Here is a 26,840-nt window from a genome sequence, read left to right as displayed (position 1 = left end):
CTGTGTTCTTCCTGTTGTAGTAGCCCCCACCTCCAGCACTAATTGTGGAATAAAATATTCTTTTGCATCGTATTTGACAGTTCAGGGGTAACTGTTTCGATGGAGAAGGGTAACTGGGGTGGGCTGTGCTGGCAGATGGTTTGGGAGATTCTGTGATTGGGGCGTCAGGGACGGGGCGCCACGTGTCAGTGACAAGGTCTGATACAAGCTGATGGACTGTTCGGGGCTGTGAATGAGCAGACAGTGCGGGTAGTAACTGGAGTCATCGGAGGTAGCAGGGTAGGAGGGCGCGGCAGAGCTGGTGGTGATCAGAGGGGTCCATAGGGGTGCTAGTGAATGGTGGGTGAGCGTGGGGTTGATTAGAAAATGGGGTACCACGGGAGTGAGTGGCTTGGGTCCCTGTGTGATTGCTGATTTGGCATCCCCTGGGTTTAGTGATGGGGGCCGGGAGCTCTTTGAGAACCAGTGGTTGGGGCGCTGTTAAGGAGAGTGGATGGGTGGCTGTAGGAGGGAGGGGTTGGAGTTCTGTAGGGGTCCTTTGGGACTCAGTGGTAAGGATTTCACTGACTCCACTCCTAGTCAACAAATAGACTCTGCTGAGATTACTGGATGGGAGTGTGGGGAGCCAGGGATGGGTTTCTTGGCATTAGTGTTTAGAAGCCTGTGGGAATCAGCCATGAGGGGCTGTGCTGTCAGTCAAGGGGCCTACATAATGACCGTGGCGGGTGTTCCCAGTATGATCAGGAACAAAGGGTCCTGAGGGTATCTGATTGGGGACTGAGTTGTTGAGAGACTTTGGATTTCATTGATTCATGCATCTCTGTACATTGCCTTTGTCACTTGGGAGTTGGTGACGGAGGCTTTGTAGAGGAGTCACTGGAGACATACAGTATGTGGAACTGAAGGGCCTGTGAAATCAACAATGACGGTGCTGGTGGGATGAGGGGCAAGTGGGGTGAGTGCGAGTGGGGCTTATGGGCCTCGGTGGTTGTACGGTCTGAAATTTGTGATGTCCCTGCTGTGTTCAGTGAACTGGGGGGCTGGAGAATTCTCACACAGGTGAGTGCGGAACTGGGAACCTTGTGAATGCTGAAGGTTGGTCCGTGGGGTGTCCGGGGGTTCAGTCATTCAAGGTCCGTGGGGGCTTGCGTGTGATCGAGGCCGCGGTCGATGATCATCGGCCTGCGTGACTGTGTTGGGGGTGTGGGTGCCCTGAACGAGTGTTGATCATGCGTTGGCTCAGGCAAGCCTCTCACGGAGTGACTTCTGGTAAATGACCGTATTCTCACCCGTCACATCACTTTGTTGGTCAGTTCCTTTTACCGGACTATTTCCTCCCTTAATCGTTCTCGGCGGCTCAGCCTCATTGCCCTCCTCTACCTCGAAGGTCTTCAGCCGTCCCTCGCTCCAGCCCCTTGCGTGTCATGCTCCGGGCCAGACATGCCCTTCCCACAGCCTCCCACACTGGGTTCCGTGCTCTCGGCAGGGCTCAGCTGAACGTCGTTTCCAGGACACGTTTTCTGGCTGTGGGAAGGAGCACCCTCCATCCACCCCTTCCTCTGTCGCAGTTAAATTCTCTTGTGAGCATTCTTACAGTCTGAAGTTATTTTATTTACTTGTTTGTTTTCCACCTGAAAATGCATTTTCTTAGAGGGCAGGGACCCTGTCTGTCAGGTTTAGTTCTCTCTCCCGTGTGTTCAGAACAGGGCCTGGTAGTGAGAGGTGTTCAACAAATTGCTGCCTTCCTGGCCCGTAAACAAGACTGTGTGTGTGTGTGTGAGCGTGTGTGTGTGTGTGAGCGTGTGTGTGTGTGTGTGTGTGTGTGTGAGAGAGTGCTGAACATACAAGGTGCGTGAGGGCGGAGTGCGGGAGTGTGTGGGGCTTCTGACGGAGGAAACCAGAGTCACTGGGAGGTATGGGCGGCACATTCCCTTTTCCAGAGGCAAGAGAAGGTCCGGGCATCAACCCAAAAGGGGTCCCAGCTATCCAGAAGCTCCTGGGGCAGGTGGGCCTGTGATCTCAGGGACCCCAGGTTTGGATGCTAGTAACTCTCTCTCTTCACTCAGGACTTCCCAGACTGTTGAGACCCCTACCTGTGCCAGGGGCCTGGGGAGCTCCCTGGGCATCTTGGGAAGGGGCGCTTTACCTTTGAATATTGCTCCCTGCTCTCCCAGAACCTTTTCTGAGAGATTCTCCCTCAAGCCCTACACGCTTCACACTGGACTACAAAGAGTCCAGTGTCCCTGAGGAGGATCTGGCTTTTGTGTATAGACCCCAGAAGTGGGCAAAACCTATGTCATTCTTCTCCCTTCCCACTTTTAGGAATTTTTCCTGATCTGGATGCCCTTCCTCTGCCCTCTACCACTGCTTTGGGTCAATATTTAAAGTCCAGCCTTTCTGTTCTTTGTTTACTGCCCCACAAGATCCTCCTCGTATTGTTTTGCGGGGACCTGTCTCCACTCCTTGGCCCAAGTCTTTCCTCGGTTTTCTAAATCACACAGCGGGAGACATTCCAGGCCCTCAGGAGATGATGCCAGAAGCTGACTTACAGGGTCAGGTCAAGGCTGAGCATGTTCAGATGTTTCTTTTCTGCTGCCTGCTCACTGTGTGCACAAGGCCTGGGCTTTGCTGCCCGCACAGCACCGGCTTCCTTAGCGCTCGGTGACGAGAGCAGCTCTGTCTGTCCGTTTCCAGCCTGGGGCCCGGCTGGGGTGGGGGGGTCCTTGCCTCAAAGAGGCTGGTCTCGCCTCCTCTCGTTAGCTGCTGTGCGGCCAAACCTGGCTGTTTGCTAACACCCAAGCGTAACTTTCTATCTTCATTCACAGCAGATTTTTCTCAATGTCCAATGGGACATCAAAGACACCTTCGCCTGTTCTTTAGTGGAACAGTGCCTTTAAACAAAGAGCTCTTCAGTGTCCCTCATCGTCAGAGAAATACAAACCAAAACCACACCGAGATACCTCACGCCAGTCAGAGTGGCCAAAATGAACAAATCAAGAGACTATAGATGCTGGCGAGGGTGTGGAGAGACGGGCCCCCTCCTGCACTGTTGGTGGGAATGCAAACTGGTGCAGCCGCTCTGGAAAACAGTGTGGAGGCTCAAAATACTATCAGTAGAACTTCCCTATGACCCAGCAAGAGTACTGCTGGGGATCTACCCAAGGAATACAGAAGTGCTAATGCATAGGGGCACATGTACCCCAATGTTCATAGCAGCACTGTCAACAATAGCCAAATCATGGAAAGAGCCTAAATGTCCATCACCTGATGAGTGGATCAGGAAGATGTGGTTTATATATATAATGGAGTATTACATGGCAAGGAGAAAAAATGAAATCTGGCCATTTGTAGCAAAGTGGATGGACCTCGAGGGTGTCATGCTAAGCGAAATAAGTCAGGCAGAGAAGGACAGATACCACATGTTTTCACTCATACATGGAGCAGGAGAAACTTAACAGAAGCCCACGGGGGAGGGGAAGGTGGAAAAATTGTTGGGGAGAGGGAGGCAAACCGTGAGATACTCTTAAATACTGAGAACAAACAGGGCTGATGGAGGAGACGGGAAAGGGGGTGATGGGCATGGAGGGGGGCACTCCTGGGGAAGAGCATTGGGTGTTACATGGGAACCAACTTGATAATAAACTATAAAACAAACAAACAAAAAACACCCCCAAGAATCCAAAGAGCTCTTGCCCTAAATCTTCTCCCACTACTATAGTCTCTCGTTGTGCAGTCTATTTGCTGGAAAGGTGCCACTGACCAGTCCACTGTGTCCAGTCTTCCTAACTAGCCTGTCAGCCTGTGGAGACCAAGCTGGGAGCATTGGGAGCTTAGGTGCTCCGCAGACATGCCTGGTCCACAGGCAGAGACCACACGCGCTGACAAATCTCTCTTGGCAGAGTTGCTATGAAAGGTGGAATTTGTCCCTCTTGTTCCCACGCTTACAGAGTCCTGTGATTTTTGGATATTTCCTTTTAGGTGTATTCTTAGAAGTAACATCTCTTTTTGATCTCACACTGTGAAGTTCCTGGCTCTGATCTCGTATCTGGTTGAATGTAAGTGACCTGGTCCTTGAGCAGTGAAGGAATTCGAAGTGTAAGTATGTGTATGCATCCAGATGTAGTATTTTTTGTTTATTATACTTATTGGAAATCTTGGTTCATTGGTTCCGATAATTTTGCCTAAGATACCTGTTACTCCGTTTGTGATCTCTTAAAAAAGGCTTTTAGACATTAAAAAAAATTTTTAAAAAGGGGGGGACACCTGGATGCCTCAGTCAGTTAAGCGTCCGGCTTCTGGCTTCGGCTCAGGTCATGATCTCATGGTTCGTGGGTTTGAGCCCCGTGTCGGGCTCTGTGCTGACACCTCAGAGCCTGGAGCTGCTTCACATTCTGTGTCTCCCTCTCTCTCTGACCCTCCCCTGCTCGTGCTCTCTCTGTCTCTCAAGAATAAATAAAAAACATTAAAAAAAATAATTAAAAAAGGCTTTTAGAATAGTGGTTGTACTCAGTTATCTGGTTATTTGGCCTGTTGGGAAATAATTAAAACCCCCAAATCTGCCAACCCCCAAATCTCAAAAAGCAGAAGAAAAAGAAAAACTGTTGATTGACGTAAGCTGGACTGCAGCGAGCTTCACAGACCACCTGCCACAGAGATCGCCCTCCTCTCCAGTCAGGCAGGCAGGGTTCATGCACTCATGTTCTCGAGGGCAGTGATCATGTGTCACACATAGTCCCTGTTAAATTTCTTGGCACTTCGGGTGGCCGTTTGTGTTAGCTAATCCAAAGGAAAAATATACTTCTATGTTTGAGACATAGAATATGTTTGTGACAGGACTGCAGCTGGGTGTCGGATGCCAAAGTCAAGTACTTGGCCAGGCCTCTGCCATTCCTGAGATTGGGAAATAGGATGTATCATCGATGATTTCAAAGAGATAGCTCCTAAGTCCTTAAGAAGGGCGTTTTGGGGTGAGAAGAAGAGATTTACATGCATCTCAAAGGAACAGAGAATGTATCGTTAAGGGTTTTCTAAAGTAAATGCTTTTTTTTCCTAAAAAATTTTTTTAATGTTTTATGTATTTTTGAGAAAGAAAGACAGAGTGAGCAGGGGAGGATCAGAGAGAGGGAGCAGGCTCCAGGCTCTGAGCTGTCAGCACAGGGTTCAAATCCACGAACCGTGAGATCATGACCTGAGCTGAAGTTGGACGCTCAACTAACTGAGCCACCCAGGCGCCCCAGTAAATGCTTTTCAAATTGGAGTCAGGGGAGTCTTTCTCCCTTTTTTTTCTTTTTTTCTTTGTATGAGGGAGAATTAACTTTTTTTCTTACTTTTATTTCATACTTGCCCTTACTGGCCTCTGAGTGCATATTCTCCAGCGTTGGCTGCTCTCCCACGTGCTCTGGTAATTTGCACTAAGGGAGGGCTGAGGCGGGGCCTTTGAAGAGGAGGGAAGGCGGGAGAGGGCCCTCAGGGCCAACAACGTGGACCCTGCAGAACACTGGACAGCACTGTGTCCCACCTCCCCCTCAGGTGTCTCCTGCCACCAGGGGTCAGAGACCCTGAGAAGCAGGCTGTGGACCGTGTCCTTGGGGTACGAGGGCTGTGGGAGACGACAAAGGGCAGCCCATGTCATCTCTGTGGCCCTTTCCGTCTGCAGGGATTTTGATCTTGGACGTGTGGCCGGGGCTGTCCTTGCGGGCCTCTGAGGTGAGGCAGGCAGGGTTTGCCCCGGCGTGACCCGAGGGGCCCGAGCCGTGGGGCCGGCTTCCTCCCGCTGCTCCTCACTGCCGTCGATCTGGGCCCCGGCCCGGCCCGGCTCAGCCGCAGACCCGCGCGGGAGCCGCTGTCTTCCTCCAGGGCCTCTCTTCTTTTTACTGTTTCTGTTAGTTCCTCTGATCTAGGCTTTCCCTTCGCTGCAGGGCTCATTTTGGAGTAGAAAGCCAGCACCCCAGGCTACTTCACCATCTTGGTCTAACAGCCATTTTCCCTTTACCGTCCTGCCTAGAGATGAGTTGCATTTCACTCTGCAGCACCTGTGCCCCCAGGAAGTACTGCTGCAGAGTGACCGAGCCAAGGTTATGTTCCTGGACTTTGTTGATCTCCGCAGAGCATTTGGTGGGGTGATGCTCCTCTGGGGATGTTTGGCCAGACCAGCGAGGCGAGTGGCTTTCAGGTGGCGTTCCCGGGTGGGGGCCAGGGCTGCGAGTGCAGTGTGTGGTGCAGTCAGGCCGGGCGGCGACTGTTTCTTACCAGTCCTGATCGGAGTTGTCAGGAAGAGAGAGGCAAGACAGGGTCCCGAATTAATGACGTCATCTAAAAGCAAACTCCCCCTGCATCTCCAGGCCATGGCCCCGAGGAACAAGATAACTCATGTGAGATGAGAAAGAAGAGGCCTTGGCACTAGGGGTGCGTTCTCAGTTCACAGACATTTGACCAGAGGCCTCTCTTCAGAGCGTCAGAACAGAGCAGATTTTCCAAGCAGCCGAAAATGATCCAGTCACAGGTGAGTTACTTGTTTATTCTCTAGCTGTTTTTATATGTAGATGTGAGAGGCTTATAGAAAGCTCTAAATACAGTTAGGTCATAATGAGAAAGTATAAACTTGGGAAAGAAGAGGTCAGAGAAGAACAAACTGGATTAAGGAATCATAAAAGTCCTCAAGTTGAAGCCTGGATGCCCAAGAAAGAAGGTGAGCTGCAGGCTGTCCTCAGATGCTCCCGGACGTGGAGATGGAAGGGGAGTGGGAATAGTTGCCCCGTCTCCTCTGATGAAAGGCTGACTGGTTACTCAGTAGAAGTAAACCTTTGCTGATGGTTACTTACGAAGAAACTATTTGGACAGCTGTTGATGTGGGTGAGAGAGTGGACGAAGTCGTCATGGCAACCCTGCAATACACATATTTCCCAGTGCTGTTTCTTACGGAGTTCCTTGGTGCCAGCTACAGGCATGAATCTGAAGGAGAGCTCAGAACCGGAAACAGTGGGCCGGGATGCCCGTCTTAGGAAAGAAACCTAAATCATCTGGCAAAACTGACCATTGCAAAACTTTCAAATGGCCCCCACATTCTCTCCTTAGAAATTTGATACATTTTAGATAGCAATGTCTTTGCTTCTGTTGGCAAAAGCTGGGCGTAGGTGTATCTGCCTTTAGCTCTTTTTACCTTCTTGACTCGAGAAACAGGGACTGTCACGAGGGTTGGGGTACACGTGAGAAGCGCAACCCCAGCGGGGGCACCTGTGTTTCTCTTGGAAACAATTTATAGAGGGCGCCCCAGTCAGGATCGGCCCCCGGTGTGGCTTTCCACTGGGGGCGCGTGTGCCCTGTGGTTTCTAATCAAGTCCGAATAATGTCGTTTAGTCCTTGGTTTTAGAGGGACTGCTTGCAGCATGTAGTTCTAAACGGCCGTGTCCACGACCCCAGTTTATTAGTCCACACGTGTGACATGTGGCCACATCTGGGGATGTTCTTCCTTGAGAGCCAGGAACTGGGCTGCCGTCCCCTGTCTCCTGCCAGCCCTGTCGGGAAGGCGTCTGCTGGCTCAGCAGTCGGTCTAAATCCAGAGAATTCGCACAGGCTTGGAAACGCAGCACTGGGAGCTGCGTCTTTGCTTTTTGTTTTTCCAAGAGGAGGGGGAAGCTTTTAGGAGCAAGTCCGAAGAGCAAGTACATCATTCATGTACTTCTCCACCCCCGTGCTTCCCTAGGGGCCAGGTCGGTTGTTTTTGTTTTTCTGTTGTATCAGCATACCCCATTTAGTAATCAAAACGTTTCATTTATTTAAAATTAATTTTGGGGCGCCTGGGTGGCTCAGTCGGTTAAGCCTCCGACTTCAGCTCAGGTCAGATCTCACATTTGTGGGTTCAAGCCCCGTGTCGGGCTCTGTGCTGACAGCTAGCTCAGAGCCTGGAGCTGCTTCGGATTCTGTGTCTCCCTCTCTCTCTGCCCCTCCCCCTCTCATGCTCTGTCTCTCTCTGTATCAAAACTAAATAAAACATTAAAAAAATTTTTAAAAATAAAATTAATTTTTATTTTAGAGAGTGTGCTTAAGCAGGGGAGATGGGCAGAGAGAGAGAGAGAGAGAGAGAGAAAATGAGAGAGAATCTCAAGCAGACTCCATGCTCAGTGCAGAGCCCGGTGCTGGGGCTTGATCCCACCATCATGAGATCATGACCTGAGCTGAAATCAAGAGTCAGGCGCTTAATTGACTGAGCCACAAGGCTCCCCCAAAACTTTTAAAAAGCTCATCTGTTTTCATCCAGACCCTTTGTCTGGAAGAGGTATATGCAAGAGGTATAGATATTTTTATCTAACTTAACCAAAAGATGCATCATGTTTAAGAATCAGCTCGGAAAAAATCCAGAATTTTCACACTCATTAAATCTTTAAATCTTCAGGAAGAGGTCATAGGGGATGGGAGGCTTGTGCTGTGTCCCCCACAGAGCCTGAGTCTCAGTAACTGTAAAAGACGGTGTGTACGTGAGGACAGCTGACAGCCTGGTCAGACGTGGCAGCAGAGAGAAGTGTCCTTCGGGGACGTAACTGCACTGGGGGCCCGAGATACCTGTCTGGGCCATGTAATCTGGGCTGGGGCTACCTTGACCCTCCCGTCGGTCTCATCAGTCCATCCCTAATTGTCCATTGACGCACCGCATGGCTAAACTGGTGCTGTTCTCAGATGCAGTGAATCCAGGGAACCGCAAAAAGGAAAAAATGTGTTCCTATAGGGCCTGGATTGTGTGGCCCAAGCCGGTGGAACGCATGGGGACACTAAACCAGACTTTTTTTTTTTTTAATATTTATTTATTTTTGAGAGACACAGAGAGAGCATGAACAGGGGAGGGGCAGAGAGAGAAAGAGACACAGAATCGGAAGCAGGCTCCAGGCTCTGAGCTAGCGGTCAGCACAGAGCCTGATGCGGGGCTCGAACCCACGAACCGTGAGATCATAACCTGAGCCAAAGTCGGATACTCAACTGACTGAGCCCCCCAAGTGCCCCAAAACCAGACTTGAAGAGAGTGTCAGCTGCACTCAGAATGCAGTGAACCCCTCTGGCCAGGGCAGAAGGCCTGAAAGTGCCACTTGTCACGAACGTCACGGCCGTGGGCACAGGAATGGTCTCTGGGTGGTGTTCGTAGCCATGACCAGCACGCGGAAGGCCGGATGGGTTTTGCAGGCTGTTTCAGCCTCTTCTGACGGCGTGGGCAGCACATGCACAGGCCCCACTAAGGACAACGTCTGAGCCTCCACAGGCCAGCCTTCTCCGGGTCCCGGTGGCAACCGGTCGCATATTCGAGTGCTTTGTGGTGGAGGCCGTTTCAGTGTCCACGTCCGGTTGGCGGGGGCAGTCTATTGGTAGGGGCCTCGTCGCTGGGCATCCACGTGGGTGGCAACAGGCTCCTAGGAGCTTGCCCAGTTGTCTCGGCCAGCAGCCGGAGGGGCGGGTGGGGTCACCTCTTCCTTCCCTGCAGAAGCGGCCGTGGCAGGTGCCCTCTGGCCAGGGTGTACGGACACGGGACATCAGTACCAATAACACGTTCAGTGGGGACCGGAGTCACGGTCCTCAGAGCCTGTGCTGCCAAGTGTGATGCGGGGAGGGTGCCGCCCCCGTGAGGCCTGGCACATAAAGCCATTGTACCTGCCTGTGGTTGGGCCTGAGAAATCCCGTTTTTTAACTGGGAGCCTGACTCCTCGCGAGTTAAGACGTGCATAAATTAACGTGATCAGCCTCCTCGTCAGCACCTGGCGCAGCTCCAGCTCCGCAGAACTCCCCCGAGTTCGCCCCCCACCCCCGCGCCTCCCTAAGCCCCGGCAGCAGCTCACCTGTTCTCTGTCACTGCGGTTTTGCCTTTTCCAGAGTGTCAGGAAATGGAACCGTTAGTATGCAACCTTTTGATACTGCCCTTTTTCACTTGCGTCTTCGAGATTCATCATGTTGTTTGATTCAGTAGTTGGCTCCCAGTGTGTGGGGTCACTGGGTCGTACCCCATTGCATGAAAGTGCCATTTTGCTTACCCTGTCGCTTTTGAAGGGCTTCATGGTGGCTTCCAGTTTTCAGCAGTTGTGTTCATGTGCATACAGATTTGAGCATAAATCTTGGAGGGAGTAGAAACTTTCAGTGTGTGTGGTCAGTCTGTGTTCAACTCCAAAGCATCTTCCAGGGTCACTGCCGCTTTGGCATTCCCAACGTCACGGCCTGAGAGCTGTTGCTTTTCGTCCACACTGGCATTTGTCACTTTGTGTGGGTTGTTGTTGTTTCTAAGTAGGTATGTAGTAGTGTCCCATTATGGTTTTAGTTTGTATTTCCCTGTTGACAAACAATGTTGAACATCTTATCTGTACATCTTCTTTAGTGAAGTGTGTGTTAAGATCTTTTGTCCATTTTTTGGTTAATTGACTTTTTTTTAAATTTGTCATTTATTTTTGATAGAGAGTGAGAGTGTGTGAGCAGGGGAGGGTTAGAGAGAGAGGGAGACACAGAATCTAAAGACAGGCTAGCTGTCAGCACAGAGCCTGATGCGGGACTCAAACCCATGAACCGCGAGATTATGACCTGAGCCGAAGCCAGCTGCTCAACCAACTGATGCCCCAAGTTGACTTTTTTTTAAATGAGGGTTTTTGGGGTTTTTTTTAACTTTTTAATTTTAATTCCACTATAGTTAACATACAGTGTTAGGTTAGTTTCAGGTGTAAAATACAGTGACTCAGCAGTTTCGTACTTCACCTGGTGCTCATCATGATGTGTGCTCTTAATCCCTATCACCCGTGTCCCCCACCCCCTACCCGCCTCCCCTCTGACGACCGTCTGTGTGTTCTCTGCAGTTCAGAGTCTGTTTCATGGTTTGCCCCCCACTCCTTTGCTCATTTGTTTTGTTTCTTAAAATCCACATGTGAGTGAAATCAGATGGTATTTGTCTCTCTGATGTAACTCACTTAGCTTCATCCGCATTGTTGCAAATGGCAAGATCTCATTCTTTATCTTGACCGAATAATATTTCATTGTATATATACCACATCTTCCAGACCCATTCATCTACCGATGGACACTTGCACTGCTTCCACATCTCGGTTGTTGTAAATAATGCTGTGTGAATGGGGTGCATGTGTCCCTTTGAATCAGTGTCTTTTTGTATTCTTTGGGTAAATACCCAGTAGTGCATTTATGGGATTATAGGGCATCTCTATTTTTTTTTTTAATGTTTTATTTATTTTTGAGGCAGAGAGAGACAGAGCATGAGCAGGCAGGGGCAGAGAGAGAAAGGGAGACACAGAATCGGAAGCAGGCTCCAGGCTCCGAGCTGTCAGCACAGAGCCCGACGCGGGGCTCGAACCCACAAACGTGAGATCATGACGTGGGCCAAAGTCAGACGCTGAACCAACTGAGCCCCCCAGGCGCCCCAGGATAGCTCTATTTTTAACTGCTTGAGGAACCTCCATACTATTTTCCCCAGTATCCATACCAGTTCGCATTCCCACCAGCCGTGCAGGGGGGTCCCCTTTCTCTGCACCCTTGCCAATACCTGTTGTTTCTTGTGTTGTTAATTTTAGCCATTCTGACAGGCGTTTTGATTTGCATTTCCCTGATGATGAGTGACGTTGAGCATCTTTTCTCCTGTCTGTTGGCCATCCACATGTCTTTGGGAAAATGTCTATTTATATCTTCTAACCATTTTTAGTTGGATTATTTGTCTTTTGGGTGTTGGGTTGTATTTATTAGATACGCTATTTGCAAATACCTTCTCCCCTTCTGCAGGTTGCTCTTTAGCCTTGTTGATGGTTTCCTTTGCTGTGCAGAAGCTTTTTATCTTGATGATGTCCCAGTAGTTCATTTTTGCTTTTGTTTCCCTTGTTTCAAGAGTCACGCACATTTTAATTGTATTGTTTTCTTATTGTTGAGTTTCATGAATTATTTATTCTGGATACAAATGCTCTATCAGATAAATGATTTTAAAATATTTTGTCATATTCTGTGCCTTTTCTTTTCTTTTTTTAAATATTTTTAATGTTTATTTATTATTGAGACAGAAACAGAGCCTGCATGGGGGAGGGGCAGAGAGAGCAAGAGACACAGAATCTGGAACAGGCTCCACACGCTGAGCTGTCAGCATAGAGCCCAATGTGGGGCTCAAACCCACGGACTGTGAGATCATGACCTGAGCCGAAGTCGGACACTAACCGACTGAGCCACCCAGGCGCCCCGCCTTTTCTTTTCTTAAAAGTGTCTTTCACGTAGGAAAAAATGTTAATTTGGAAAAAGTCCATTTCTTTGCTTTTTTTTCCTTAAGTTGACCTTAAGTATTCTGTGTTGTGTTGTGTCTAAAATCTCATTGCCAAGGGGAGCCTCAGTGGTTCAGTAGGTTAAGCATCCAACTCTTGGTTTTGACTCAGGTCATGATCTTGCAGGGTTTGTGAGATCGAGCCCCTTGTTGGGCTCTGCTCTGGCAGTGTGGGGTCTGCTTAGGACTCTCTCTCTCTCCCTCTCTCTCTGTCCCTACCCTGCTTATGCACTCTTTCTTTCTCAAAATAACGTGAGATTATAACCTGAGCCGAAGTCAGACAGTTAACTGACTGAGCCACCCAGGTGCACCGCCCCCCCAAATTTTTAAATCTCATTGCCCAACCCAAGATCACACAGGTTTTTTTCCTAGATTTTTTTAAATTAAAAAAATTTTTTAAATGTTTATTTATTTTTGAGACAGAGACAGAGCATGAGCAGTGGAGGGGCAGAGAGAGAGGGAGACACAGAATCTGAAGCGGACTCCAGGCTCTGGGCTGTCAGAGCTTGATGTAGGGCTCGATGGCATTGCTTTTGCACTTTTTTAAAAAGTGAATATAAAATATATAAAAAGGAGCATATTTCGGGGGCCGTCTATTTTTAGGCTGTCTGTTCTGTTCCATTCACCCTTTGTCCAATGCTACCGTTGTCTTCATCCCCGGGGCATTATGGGAAGTCTTGAACTCAAGTAAGGTGAATCTTGCAACATTGTTGTTCTTACACATCTTTCCCTTTCTTTGTTGCAGTTCCTTAGCCTTGTGTCCCAAACCCCATATATGCTTGTTTCATGATCTTTGTAACACCTTATTTCCCGGCCTGAAAAGACCAAGAGGTATTTAAGAACACAATTTTTATTCTACTCATCTTTATATTTCCAGCACCTTTTCCAGCTTGGGGAGCCTTAATGCTCAACACACGTGTCCCAGAAGAAATGTGAAGGAGCCAGCTAGTTGTTACTACTTGGGTGCAGAACCCCCTGGAGTGAGAAGAGTGTTTTAAATATGTAGATATGGGGGGGTTGCTAAGTGACTCAGTGGGTTAAACATCCAGTTTTGGCTCAGGTTGTGATATCATGGTTCTTGGGTTCGAGTCCTGTGTTGGGCTCTGTGCTGACAGCTTGGAGCCTTGAGCCTGCTTTGGATTCTGTGTCTCCCTCTCTCTCTGCCTCTGCCCTGCTCATGCTCCGTGTGTCTGTCTGTCTGTCTCTCTCTCTCTCTCTCTCTCTCTCTCTCTCTCAAAGCAAATAAATATTAAAATAACAACAATAATAATAAATATGTAGATTTGGTTTTGGTTTTGACAGTCACCAAAAAATATTACTGTCATTTTGCATGTAGAGGCCAGGCATGCTGAAGGTCTCACACTGGACGGGCCTCAGCTAAGACTCGTTCCCAAATACCCAGTAGTATCTTCATTGAGAAGCACTGTGATTATTTAAATACAGCTTGTTCCAAATTCTTATGTAATGGATAGCTGGATGGATAGACAGGTGAATTTATGATGATAAATATTTTTTAACAACATGCTGCATCTCTCTTAGAGGATAGCGCAAGGTTAGGATGTTACGTTAGTTCTCAATTCCTGTGTCACAAATTACCCCAAGCTTTGTGGCTGAAAATGTCAGCGTTTATCTCACAGTTTCTCTGTGTCACACTGGAGTGGGCGGGCCTCGGTGCCTGGGCTTCTCCGTGGGCCTGCCTCCGGGCATGGCAGCTGGACGCCCCCTGAGAGCAAGGTGGGTCCCCACATGGAAGTGACATTCTTTTGTGACCTCACTCACCTCAGAAGTGACATCCCATTGCTGTTGTGTTGAGCAAAGGTGAGTCGGTAAGTGCAGCCCACACTCAGGAGGGAAGTGTGACACACACGCGCCAGGACTGGGAGCTAGGGGTCCCTGAGGCTGCCCGCCGCGCTGGAGAAGAAAGCCTGGATGCTGCACGGAGCCTGTTTAGGTTTAACAGCGAATCTACTTTTCTAGATCTCATTTGAGGATGTGGCCGTGGACTTTTCGTTGGAGGAGTGGCAGCTACTTAATCCTACTCAGAAGAATTTGTACAGAGACGTGATGCTGGAGAACTATAGCAACCTAGTGTTCTTGGGTGAGAGTGATCGTGTGTGAGTAGTGTATGTCCAGTAACTGTGGGGTGTGGGAGATGTTATAATGTTGGAGTTCTGTTACAGATTTCAAAGATTGTTTGATACCCAAGTGAAAGGTTTTAATTCACTTGGTTTATTTTCTAGCCTTTGTGGTAAATATTCTTCACATTTAAGAGTCCGTCAGCCTAAGCAGGTTGTCTGTTTTTCTAAACAACAGGTTATCAAATTATCAAGCCTGATGCGACGTTCAGGCTGAAGCGGGAACAGCCATGGAGAACCGATGAAGTTCTAAGTCAGAACTTCTCAGGTGAGAGGTGATCAGGTGGACGGCAGACAGGAAAAGCTGAATTGACAGGCTTTTGATGTCCAGTTATTTGTAATGTTTTAAAAAGTTAGTTTGAAATGTTACTTATAAAACTATTTGAAATTCCTAGATCTTTAGAGTTGGCTCAGGGCTGGTGACCTGAGTTCCTCCTGGGTTTTAATGTGCTCTCTGTCCTGGTCTCCATGTCAGGCTGTGTCCTCTTTGCGCGGAGCTGATGGTGGCACGTCCCCCTTTCCTATACAGCAGCACACGCTGGTGGCCAGCATTTAGGACCCTGCTTTCTGGGATAAGGATCTTCTTCCCAGCCGCCTCGGCCTCCTTTTCCTTCCCCCTGCACTTCCAGCCGCAGGGCTAGGCCTCTTCACTCACACCCTCTGAGACTTCATCAACTCTTCCTGGTGAAGGAGCACTGATTGAGTCAGGCCCTCTACTTTGTCCCTCTGATTGGCCAGATTTCTGTTTTAAAGCCATAGAGAGCAGATGGTGAATCCAAGGACGCAGAATAGACACCGCACACTGTGACCCTGGTGAGGGGCCTCTGCCTCTCTCCCTCCCCCTTGCGGTCCGCGCCTGTGCAGGCCGCGCCCAGGGCACTTTTTGGTGGCTTTGATGTTCGTCCTCTCCAGGCTCCTCCTTCAGCCCATCGTCTGCTTCAGACCCCCACGGGCCGTGTCATGTGTTAACTACGTTTATATTGAAGAACCTCATGATACAGCAACATCTTATCCAGTTTTGTTTTGTTTTTGTTTGTATCTTCTGTATCTAGAAGTCAGAGTTAACTCCATTAGAACTAGTTTCTTCCTCTGTGTGTTTCATACATTTTTCTGTGCATGTGAGCCATTGATGATCATATCTTCCAGCCTGTCTGCAGGTTGAGCCCTTTTTTTTTTTTTTTTTACCTCCAGTGAATGTTGACTCCCTGCCTTCCTGAAGTCTCTGCCCAGTTAGTGTTGTACTGTAGGAACCCTGGTCAGACATTATCCCGAATTTTTTAAACAATTAGATCTTACAGTTTTTTCCCCCATGTGCAAAGATGGCAAATAACATATTCTCTGTTGTCTGTAGGATTCGTGGTGTGTACTGATTAAATGTTTCATTAATTGACTGTTGTGGGGCCAGGTAAGGCAGGACCTCTCTTTTTTCAAATATTTCTTTAGTGCAAAGGTTCATCTAAGCAAGTGTCTCAGCTCACCTTAAGAAATATTTCAAATTGTGAATCTCTCGGCACCATTCACATGGATGATTAGGTCTGGGTGTATGTAGCTTAGAAACTACTACCTGTGAAGATAGATGTTATATTCACCCACTAATTTAGAACAGCTGCTGTTATGCAGAACGAGAGGACTTGAGAAGAGTAGTCATGAAATAGCCTCACCAGGACCAGAGAATTTTAATGTAGAAGAAAATGCAAAACTATATTTGTGCAATAGTTCAGTATCAAACACAAAGCATTCATATTAAAACACAAAGTTAATTATCAAGATTAATGGCACAAAAAGGAACTGCTTTAGAAGTCCAGCTGTGAGTGAACAGTACTGATCGTACGTGTACGGAGCGCTTGCCACGTGGTGTGTCGTGGGAGTAATCAGTGAGCAGTATGAGCCCTCCCCTGCCCTCAGGGTTTACGTTCTAGTGGGGGGCGCAGAAGTGAGGTAACTACCCGTTTGCTAAGAGCTATGAAGGAAACCAACCAGGATATCGGTAGGATGCCCTTGAAATGATGTTTACACTTAAATGAGCCAGGCTTGATCAAAGCTGGGAGGAGTGTGTCAGATAAAACAACAGCAAATTAAAGGTCCTAAGGCAGAAAAGGCCTTTGGGATGGAAGTGATGGGAAGGAATTCGCTGTGGCCGAGCAGTAGTGAGGAAAAGTCTATGAGAAGAAGTCAGAGAAGTCAGAGAAGTTGGAGAGACCGGGCCACACGTGGGCATGTGAGCCACGATCAAAGCTTGAATTTATCAAAGATTTTTTTTTAAGCAAAGGTGTAAAAAGCCTGATCACATTTCTTCATTCTTTTTTTTTTTAAGTTTATTTATTTTTGAGAGAGAGAGAGAGAGAGAGAGAGAGAGAGTCAAGGAGGGGCAGAGCACGAGGGAGACACAGAATCCGAAGCAGGCTCCAGGCTCTGAGCTGTCAGCACAGAGCCTCATGTGGGGCTTGAACCCACAGACTGTGAGATCATGACCTGAGCCGAAGTTGGTCCCTTAACCGACTGAGCCGCCCTGGCGCCCTGCCTGATCACATTTTCTAAAGGCCACTGGCTGCTCTCTGGAGCAAGGCTGGGAGAATATCAGTTTGAAAAATAGAGTGAAATGAAGGCACTGTGGGTCAGAGTATAACACACAGAGAAGCGGGGTTCACCTGTGCCTGACCCTGGATGAGATCAGTGAGACAACTTACCTATTCTCCAAAATGACAAGCCTTTTTTTCCTTAAAGATACTTTAATACAGTTGAACTGCTTGAATATTATTTTATTTCCTATATTAGCTTGTGTGTAGATCTTAATCTTATTTCTTGCTTTGATTTTAAAACTTTTATTTCTTATATTTCATGACACAATTTTTTATAAACTCTTCAGGTGAACTTCACACTTAAATGTCTACGTACGACTCTTGCTTTTAATCTCTAAGTTTCTAAGTATTTTTCATCTTGGTGAATAGTATTAGTACCTCCACTCACTCAAGTCAAAACATTGAATCCTTTGATTCTCCATGTCAGCAGCTCTAGTTGGTCCTTGTTCTGAAATTCTGATATGTCTGAGAATTAGATAAGGTCCACCTCCCCCTCACCCCTTCAAAAAATCTTGCCGAAAAGTAGTTGCCTTGTATTTGAAGTCTTGCCAGAACTTTCATCTTTCAGGGTACCTCCTGGGAATATTAGCAATTATTATTGCTAATAAATAATATAAAGCAAACAAACCTTCACTTTAAAATATCCAATAAATGGTCATGTTGTGGAAATCACACACAGTTGTACTTAGTGTCCTAATGTTATGCAAAGAGTTCTTGTGCTTTGGAATACCTTTTATGATAGGATTACATGTACATTCATTATGCAGATTATACATTTAGTTAAAATATTGAAAAACCAAAAGAAAATGATGAAAGACCTAAATAAAAGGTTGATGCTGAGCTCCAGAGAACTCTTTGATAAGCTCAGGAGATAGCTTCAGTGATGGTGAAGTTAGTGGTACTAGTGACTAGCTGATAGCGTTGAATGAGAATGTTCTTTAAATGTATGTAATGCTCGTAGAGGAGCCTACCGTTTCTCATGTTTCAGATGAAAACTTGATATCCTGTATTTACTCTGCATTGTACTCAGTGTTGCTTCCTGTGTGGTATCCAGCCGTGTGTACCAATCTTGCTCTTTTGTGTGCTTGTTACTCTCAGTATTCACTGTGTTGTAAGCCCTCTGATGGTGGGTTGGTTACCTCTTTTCTTCTTTTGTCTGTTACTAACAACTTCTGGACAAGTGGTAAATAATCAGATTATTGTCGAATAAGTAAATTAATGACTCCTTTATTTGATTATAAATTGCTTAAGATCACTGCTCCGTGAATGTATATCATCTTTTCTCATTTAAAAGTTCATGTTTTTAACATTTGTAACTTTTGGATGTTTTCATTTCTGTCAAAAAAATTTTTTTAAGGTTTCTTATTGAAAGTCTAGTTTGTTAACAGTGTCAATGAACATTTTTCATGTCCCATCAGTAGAGATTGTATTTGGGAGATTTTTTTTTTAACTGGGATCCTAGCTTCCATTTCAGAAGTTTTATTCAATAAGCATAATCATTGGGGCATTTACACAGTACGATTCATTTTTTTCCTTTTTAGAAGAAGTCTGGCTAGATAACAATCTCAAAATGTGGCACCAGCATAATCAAGACACGCTTAGACGTATGGAGAGAGGCCGTGAATATGATGTTTTTAGGAAAATATTTCATTCAAGCATTAACTTTGTTCATTTAGGAATGAGACCCTATAAATGTGGCACAGGTGAAAAAAATGTGAGACATCCTTTTGAGTTTCTTATTTCAAAAAATAACTATGGAAGAAAGAAACTTGATGAGCTCAGTAAGAAATTGTTATTCTACATCAAACCTGATAGAACTCATGGTGGAGTAAAATACTGTGGTTGCAATATGTGTAGGAAAGCCAGCAGTAGAGGGGCATGGCTCATTGCAGACCATGTTACACATACAGGAGTCTGTTTATGCATGGAGTGTGGCAAAGTTTTTAATAAGAAGTCACAGCTTCTTATACATCAGAGGACCCATACAGGAGAGAAGCCCTATGGATGCAGTGAATGTGGGAAAGCCTTCTCACAGAAGTCATTGCTCACTATTCATCAAAGGACTCATTCAGGAGAAAAACCATATGGGTGTGGTGAATGTCAGAAAGCTTTCAGTAGGAAGTCATTACTCATTTTACATCAGAGAACTCACACAGGAGAGAAGCCCTATGGATGCAGCGAATGTGGAAAAGCCTTCAGCAGGAAGTCACAGCTTAAAAGACATCAGAGAACCCATACAATAGAGAAACCTTATGGCTGCAGTGAATGTGGGAAAGCGTTCTCCCAGAAATTAAAGCTCATTACGCATCAGAGAACACATACAGGAGAGAAACCGTATCAATGTAGTGATTGTGGGAAAGCCTTCTTCTGGAAGTCCCAGCTCATTACTCATCAGAGGACTCATACGGGGAAGAAACCGTATGCATGTAATGAGTGTACAAAAGCCTTCAGCAGGAACTCACTCCTCATTAGGCATCAGAGGATCCACACAGGAGAGAAGCCCTATGAATGCAGGGAGTGTGGTGAAGCCTTTATCAGAAAGCCACAACTCATTAAGCATCAAGTAACTCATACAGGAGAGAAGAACTATCAGTGCAGTGACTGTGAAGAAGCATTCTTTAAGAAGTCAGAGCTAATCAGACATCAAAAAACTCATTTAGGGGAGAAACCTTATGGATGTGTTGAATGTGGAAAAACCTTCTTTGGTAAGTCACAGCTCCTAACGCATCAGAGAACTCACACTGGAGAGAAGCCTTATGAGTGCGGTGAGTGTGGGAGAGCCTTCACCCAGAAGTCAAGCCTGATATCCCATCAGAGGACGCACACAGGAGAGAAGCCCTATGAGTGCAGGGACTGTGGGAAAACCTTCAGTGAGAAGTCAAGCCTTGTTCATCATCAGAGAACCCATACTGGAGAAAAACCCTTTGAATGTAGCGAATGCAGGAAAGCTTTTGCCTGGAAGCCACAGCTTCTGAGGCACCAGAGAATTCATACAGGGGAGAAGCCTTATGAGTGCAGTGAATGTGGGAAAGCCTTTGTTCAGAAAGTGCAGCTCATTAAGCATCAAAGAAATCACACGGGAGAGAAAACCTATGGGTGCAATGAGTGTGCAAAAGCCTTCTTTGAGAAGGCACAGCTCATTATACATCAGAGAATTCACACAGGAGAGAGACCCTATAAATGTAGTGAATGTGGGAAGTCTTTCACTAGAAAGTCACACCTTATGAGGCATCAGAGAATTCATACAGGAGATAAATACTATGGATGCAGTGAGTGTGGGACTGCTTTCAGCAGGAAGTCACAGCTCATGGCTCATCAGAGGACTCATGTAATCTAGAAGCCGCATGGGTGCTGTGAATATGGAAAGTCTGTCAGACTGATGGGGGAACCCTGTCAGTGCACTGAGAAGGCAGATCTCACCCAGCAGGGTTCAGAAAGGAGGGAAGTATTTTTACATAGTGTAAGAGAGCCTTCTAGAACACACAGCTTGTTACACATTAGTGACTTGTTGGTGTGGAAGTCTTATCAGCATCATAGTAGTGCAGAACCTTGTAGTCAGGAGCGACAGCTCCTCATCAGAGGGCCCAAACACGAGGAGGAACCCGTTGTAAAAAACAAGTAGAAGGTTTCATCAAGAAAGGATAATTGATGGTACACGAGAGGACACATCACAAAGGAAATACTGAGCATCTTGAATTAGAGATTTAGGATGAATGAGAAGTCCTGATAGTTTTGTAGGATTCTGATAAGCCTGATCCTATTGAAATAGTTCTAAAGTTGTACTTGTTGTATATAAAGGATAAAAAATAGTTAATTTTGAGTGGTAACTGTGTTTTAAGTGTGAAGACTTCTGCTTTCTGCTGTGGTGATGTGGCAAGGGCCAATTCAAGTCCCCTGCCTTGAACAGCTAGAAACTGTAAAATGTATATGAAATAATGGTTTTCAGACCTATGACAAGGGGAAGCGTGTGATCCGTGGCAGAAGGTGTAGCAAGTGACGTGAGCCCATGAGAGCCCAGCCCAACCTGGTGGCAGTTCCCAGGCTGCAGAACAGGGAAAGGAAGGAGTGTGGGTCTTGCTGAATTGGCATTCGGGGGCGGGGGTGGGGGGTGGGGACAGAGTAGCTAGAGTTTGCAGGGAGAGGTACCGAAGCGAGGGAGCTCCTCAGAGAGACAGCTGCAGGAATCTCCGAGGAGCGCCCTTAGTCTTCGGCTTAGTACTGATTCACATGTGTTTGATCAGAGACTTCCTGAGGCCAGGAAAAGTGCTGGAGAGCGGTTGGCCTGAGCAGTTCCCAGAAATCACTGTAGAGCCGGGACTCAAGTTCCCACCACCCGGAGAGGAAACCACCTTTAACACATGGGGCATCAGGTAGGATTCCCAGCAGAGTATTATCTTAGTCATGAGGTAATTAATTCTAGATTGAATGCTGGTCTGTATCCAAATGTCTGGCATCCAAAAACATAGCCATGAGGCCATGAGAATATGACTTGTAATCAGGAGAAAAATCAGTCGGTAGAAAGACAGAAAAAGGAAATCAGGTGGCATTAGATCAGGATATTCAAATAGCTTTTATAAATATATGGGAAAACAGGAATGCAACAGTGGGAATTGGAAGATGTATTTCTTAAAGCCTGAGTGGAACTTCTCAGGATAAAAACAGTAATACCTGAAAATTAAAGGAACAACAAAAAAAACTGGATGGAATTAAGAGCAGATTAGACATAGAAGAACAATCAATGAATTTGAGTAAGAATAAAAACTATCCAACTGATGGACACAGAGGGAGAAAAAAAAGACTTGGAAGAAAAGAATAGGGAGTCAGTTACAACATGACACGTGTATGTGTGGAGTCCTAGACGGAGAAGCAGAGAAGGGGCATGAGAAGGTTCTCAATAATGGGTGAAACTTTTACACATATGATGAAAAATGTAACTCCGCATATTCAAGAAGTTCAAAGAACCCCAAGATCATAGAGGAAATCCTGCTGTTGGACATTATAGTCCAACTAATGAAGCCCTTGATAAAGAACAGTTGTGAGGCACCCAGAGAAAGACCGGGTACTTTCACAGAACAGAGGACCACACATACTTCCAGTCAGAAACTACTCGAGCTGGAACACAAGGGAGTGAGAGCTTTACAGTAACCCTCCCCCACCTGCTGTTTGTCTATTTCCCATCAAAAACATCTTTCAAAAATGAAAGCAAAAAAAAAAGTTTCCTAGAGAAAGAGAATTTAACTATAGACCTTCTTTTGGGAAACATTAAAGCAAGTTTTGGAAATGAGAGTCGACAGGAAGAAATGAGCAGCTCTGGAAGTGGTGAACATGTCGGTACATATAAAAGATCTCTTTCCTCACTTAAAAATCTTTTAAAATGGTCATTGATTGCTTAAAGCCAAATAACAATGCATTGTGGGTTATGATCTGTTTAGAAGTAAAGTATCACAACAACAGCGCTCATGTATGAATCTTCAGAACCGGTTAAACAGACGGCAGCCTCAGGGCTCAGGGCGACGTGTGTGTGCAGCGGCCACACAGTAGAGTTGCACCTGTGCTGCCTATTCTTTGCGTCCCTGCCCCCCCCCCCCCCCGGCCCCCCGCGCCACCTCCCAGCTCTGTACCCCCAGGAACTGTCCTTTAGGTTTGGCCTCTCTAGGGTTTGTGCTTAGGTTTGAACTCAGGAGGTGCTTGATCAGCAAGCGGGAGGAGAGAGGTTGGAACACTTAACCTTGTTCCCCTGCCTGGACCTGGGTGTGGGTGGCGTCTGCGTGCCCGCACGGCTGCAACCCGCCCCGTGCCCTCCTGAGGTCTTAGGCTCTCTTTTCTGTTAACGCTTCCCTCTCCTTGCTCTTCACAATTTGGGGTGTCAACTACTTCTGGATGCTTCACCACCGCTGGTTGGTTTCCTTAATTCTGAAAACATATCTGTACATGGTTCCTCTATTGAATGTTCTTAGGTTAATATTTTGAGTGCAGCACTTGTTTTCTGTGCCAGGTGTTAAATGATGAACATTTAACACAATTCTGAGTATCAGTTACTGTGTACATGGGCCTCATCAGGCATAGATGGACATCTATCACGATTACCACACTAAATATCCGTATTTTACCTCTGTTTTTAACCAATCCAGTAGAAATTATAGCAAGTAACAAAATTCTTTGTGTTTGTTTTGTTTTGCTGCAAATGTAAATGGCTCCACAGGTTGTTATGTGCTACATATCCAGTGGTCTTGCACTTACTACTAACCCTTGAAACCAAAATATATATGAAGTCTTATGCTACCTCCGGATTAGCCACGCAATGTACCAACAAAACTGCATTTATGTTCAATATGTGTGGTTGACCACCACTTACTGAAGAAGGCAGAAGGGGATGATGCTTCATACTTCCTAGTGTCTCATTTAGAAACACTGTGCTGTGCAGTTAAAATGTCCTTATTCCACATTCTGTTGCTTTTATGTATAATCTATGTAACCTGTAACCCACAGGTAAGATTTTCATGTCAGTGGGTCCACACTACAGGGAATTGATCAGGGCTCCACACCTGTCCCGTCACAAACACTGTACAGCCTCGTGAAGTGTAAGTTAGGGTGAAATAAACCACCAGAGAGGCCATCACAGCAGCACTGTCCCGACATTTGTTAACTCGTAAAGGCTTACTGTCCTCATTCTTTACCCGCTCTCGCCCAGTCCTTTTCTTCTGGAAACAAAGCCACTTTTGCAGAGAAATAATTGCATCAGGCTGCACAGCTGTATTTTCTCTCCCAGCTGTGTTTGCATCGTGATCTGCATTTTGAAGAAAGTATCCCACTTTTTACAACCCCAACGGCACCATTCAGCTGTAGTCTGTGCCAGTAAACTTGTGTATTTCTCTGGTCCTGTCTTCAAGGAATTAGCTAGGAAATGAAATATCCCAAGGCTTGGGCATAACTGGACCAGCACTGTGACAGTCAGCTGTGGTGGTGGCTCTGCAGCAGTGCCATGTGCCTTCTAGGTGACAGCACCGCGGCTTCTGTAAAACAGCTTTCCCTCCTCACCCCTTTGTCACGTGCTGGAGAGACCGGCCATGCTCCCTCTCGTTAGCTTAGAAAACTTTGTCTCACGCTGTCTGTCTGCAGTGTAGAAGCAGGCAGTGTAACATCTCGTGACCGGCTCCCAAGCATGGCCAGTAGCTAAGTTAAGCAGCTCCTCCTGGCGTGGCACTTTCCGCCTGTGGACTTGGTGAGGCCATCTGATACCTCCTTTGTGGGTCTTTGCTACGTAGATCATGGTTATTACTCATTGTATCCAGGTAGGGTTGACATCTTGTCATTGAGCCTGATACTCTCAGATGCCAAGATTAAATAGTGCAGGGAACACCACCTTTATTGAATAACTAAATCATTATACATAGGTATTTTACAACACCTAAATCATTAAAGCCCAACAAACAGTATAGCTATAGAAGGAGCCACCGGTAAGAGAGAAATACAAATGAAGTGACATTTGTAATTAGGTTCTCGTGTATAGCATTTCTATCATTCCTATCTTTAAAATTATTTATTAAAAAAACATATCAAGCTGAGATTCCCAAGATGAAGAAGCAGATTAACTTCTAGTGTTTATTAGAGAGTGGTCCTGTTAAGGAGGCATTTAAACCAGAGTTGCCACCACTGCAGCCCTCAGAATGGCCATGTGGGTTTATCTCCAGACCATGGTGGCCCCAGGGCAGCTCTGTGTGCATGAGCAAGTCCTCCATTCTTATTCTGGTACGTGTTTGTACAGAGCAGCGTGTGTCAGCTGGTCACATCGGAGATCTGGGCCAGCCGTGCCTCACGTCCAAGGACAGGGAGGACAGCTAATGAAACAGGTCAGCTGTTGTCCCTCTGGTGAGAACCGCCGGCCCTTGTTCCCACTGCCGGTGCACCTGGAGAGCCGGGGAGCCTGGGGGAGCTGTGCAAGCTCAGACTATCGCACACTTCTCTCTGCTGTATTCGAAAAGAAAATCTCTGTAACTATGTTTACTGAGTAAACTGTTCAATAAATTAGTGTGTGTAAGTGTGATCATTGGTAACAAGGAACTGTAGCTTCCATTCAACTAGACATCCCAACCAAACCTGAGCTCTGGCCAGTTTCCAACACGTTTGTCATCCAAATACACCGGAAACATCAAGAAACCAGCTCTGCATTTGTTGGCAGTATTAAGAGTTAATGCTCTGCCCAGGCCTTGGCTCACGTAGCTGGGGGTCTGGGTCTGTGCAGAGGTAAAACGGCCTTGTTTTGTTTTGTTTTTTAATAAACTAAGGACTCTCCGAATCCCTTGAGGCTTAAAAGAGTAGGATACTTATAGTTTAGTGATACCAAGAGCACAGCTTCAAAGGAAAGTAGAGATGAGGCACACCGTGTACGAAGGTTTACTCACATCTACCCTGTGCTAATCCGAATCCCCATTAAACCACATGGTCAGTACAGAACCAGGCCTGGATTCCATACCACATGTCAAGTGCTCTGCCCATGGGAGACGCCGTTATCCTTGGATTCCTCTCCTGTCTTACCCCCCACCCCCAAAGATTTAATTTGTTAATTTGTTTTTGAGAAAGTGAGGGCAGGGAGGGGTAGAGGGAGAGTTCCAAGCAGCCTCTGCACTGACAGCAGTGAGCCCCATGCAGGGCTCCAACTCCCCAACTGTGAGACCATGTCCTGAGCTGAACTGAGACACTCAACGGACTGAGCCACCCAGGCCCCCCACCCCCTTTTTATTTTAAGGATTTTAGTGTTTCCTGTGTGTGTTTAATGTTTATTTATCATGAGAGACAGAGACAGAGCATATCATCGAAGGGGCAGAGAGGGGGAGAGACACAGAATCCCAAGCAGGCTCCAGGCTCCGAGCTGTCAGCACAGAGCCCGACGTGGGGTTCCAACTCACGAATCTCGAGATAAGACCTCAGCCTAAGTGGATACTCAACCGACTGAGCCGCCCAGGCGCCCCTAAGGATTTTAGTTTTTAACTTTAATAATTATTTTGAGAGAGAGCGCGCGTGCACAAGCAGGGGACAGGCAGAGGGAGAGAGAATCCTAAGCACGATCCAGGCTCAGCGGAGAGCCCAATGTGGGTTCTGTTCTCAGGACCCTGGGATCATGACCTCAGCGGGTATCCAGAGTTGGAGGCTTAATGGACTGGGCCACCCAGGCACTCCTTAATATTTTATTTTTACTCTCTACACCCGAAGTGGGGCTCAACTCACAACCCTGAGATCCAGAGTGGCATGTTCCATGGAGCTCAGAACTCCAGATTGCTGGAAGGAACGAGAAACTACCAACTCCCGTATTTGTTCATCTGCGGACCCCTCAACCAGCGCCCTGCAACCCGAGAACTTGAGAAAAACCTTAGGAGTTTCTGGCCGGGCGCGCCGCGGAGCCCCCTGGGAGATGTAGCTCTGGGGCGAGCGGCACTCTGGGAAATGTAGTTCTGCGCGCACGCTTCCTCGCTGGGCCCAGCGAGTCTCGGGGCTATTGGCCGGAGTGGGCGAGTGTAGGGAGCGGGCGAGCTGCGAGGCTGGGGCGGCCTTGGTGTCCTCGCGGGCCCCGCGGGCCCCCGGTGTGCGTTCTGCGGGTCGGAGCAGCGCGTGGGGCCACTGGGGTTTGGGGCAGCGAGGCGGTCGGGCAGGATCGGAAAAGGGGACTCCAGGGAGGGGTGACTGAGCCTGTGGGGAGGGCGCTGGACGGAGAAGGCTGAGAGCCGGAGGGAGCCGACGCCCGCTGAAGGGGCCCGTGGGCACAGTGACGGGTAGGGCGGTGAGTGATCGGAGGCCTGTCTGGATGAGTGTTGGCGGGGTGGCGTGGGGGACCCTGGCAGGGTGCAGTGAGTCTTGAGT

General features: G+C 47.2%; 1 protein-coding gene and 1 long non-coding RNA gene across 5 annotated transcripts in view; one reads left to right on the top strand and one right to left on the bottom strand.

The window, feature by feature from the left end:
* ZNF605 (zinc finger protein 605) overlaps positions 1–25,013 on the top strand; it is a 26,245-nt gene extending 1,232 nt beyond the window's left edge. For 2 of the 4 annotated variants that reach the window (XM_029921507.1, XM_029921506.1), the window contains exons 3-7: positions 3,979–4,095; positions 6,342–6,502; positions 14,249–14,369; positions 14,585–14,674; positions 18,527–21,034. In XM_029921507.1, coding sequence (XP_029777367.1) covers positions 6,488–6,502; positions 14,249–14,369; positions 14,585–14,674; positions 18,527–20,322 — 2,022 coding nt within the window. In that variant the 5' untranslated portion in view covers positions 3,979–4,095; positions 6,342–6,487 and the 3' untranslated portion in view covers positions 20,323–21,034. Of the gene's footprint in view, positions 1–3,978; positions 4,096–6,341; positions 6,503–14,248; positions 14,370–14,584; positions 14,675–18,526; positions 21,035–24,750 lie in introns of those variants that run through there. The other 2 variants (XM_029921510.1, XM_029921509.1) reach the window with 2 other exon arrangements.
* Positions 24,562–26,356, bottom strand: LOC115277350. The gene is made up of 2 exons (XR_003902386.1): positions 26,211–26,356; positions 24,562–24,953 (listed from the first exon to the last, which is right to left on the bottom strand). It is a non-coding gene; the product is annotated as an uncharacterized LOC115277350 (long non-coding RNA).
* Positions 26,357–26,840: the final 484 nt, after the last annotated feature.

This window comes from Suricata suricatta, chromosome 14, assembly GCF_006229205.1.
Source record: "Suricata suricatta isolate VVHF042 chromosome 14, meerkat_22Aug2017_6uvM2_HiC, whole genome shotgun sequence".
In the NCBI taxonomy this organism is placed as follows: domain Eukaryota; kingdom Metazoa; phylum Chordata; class Mammalia; order Carnivora; family Herpestidae; genus Suricata; species Suricata suricatta.
The sequence above is the reverse complement of the archived record's forward strand: the minus strand, read 5'-3'. Positions and strand labels throughout refer to the sequence as shown.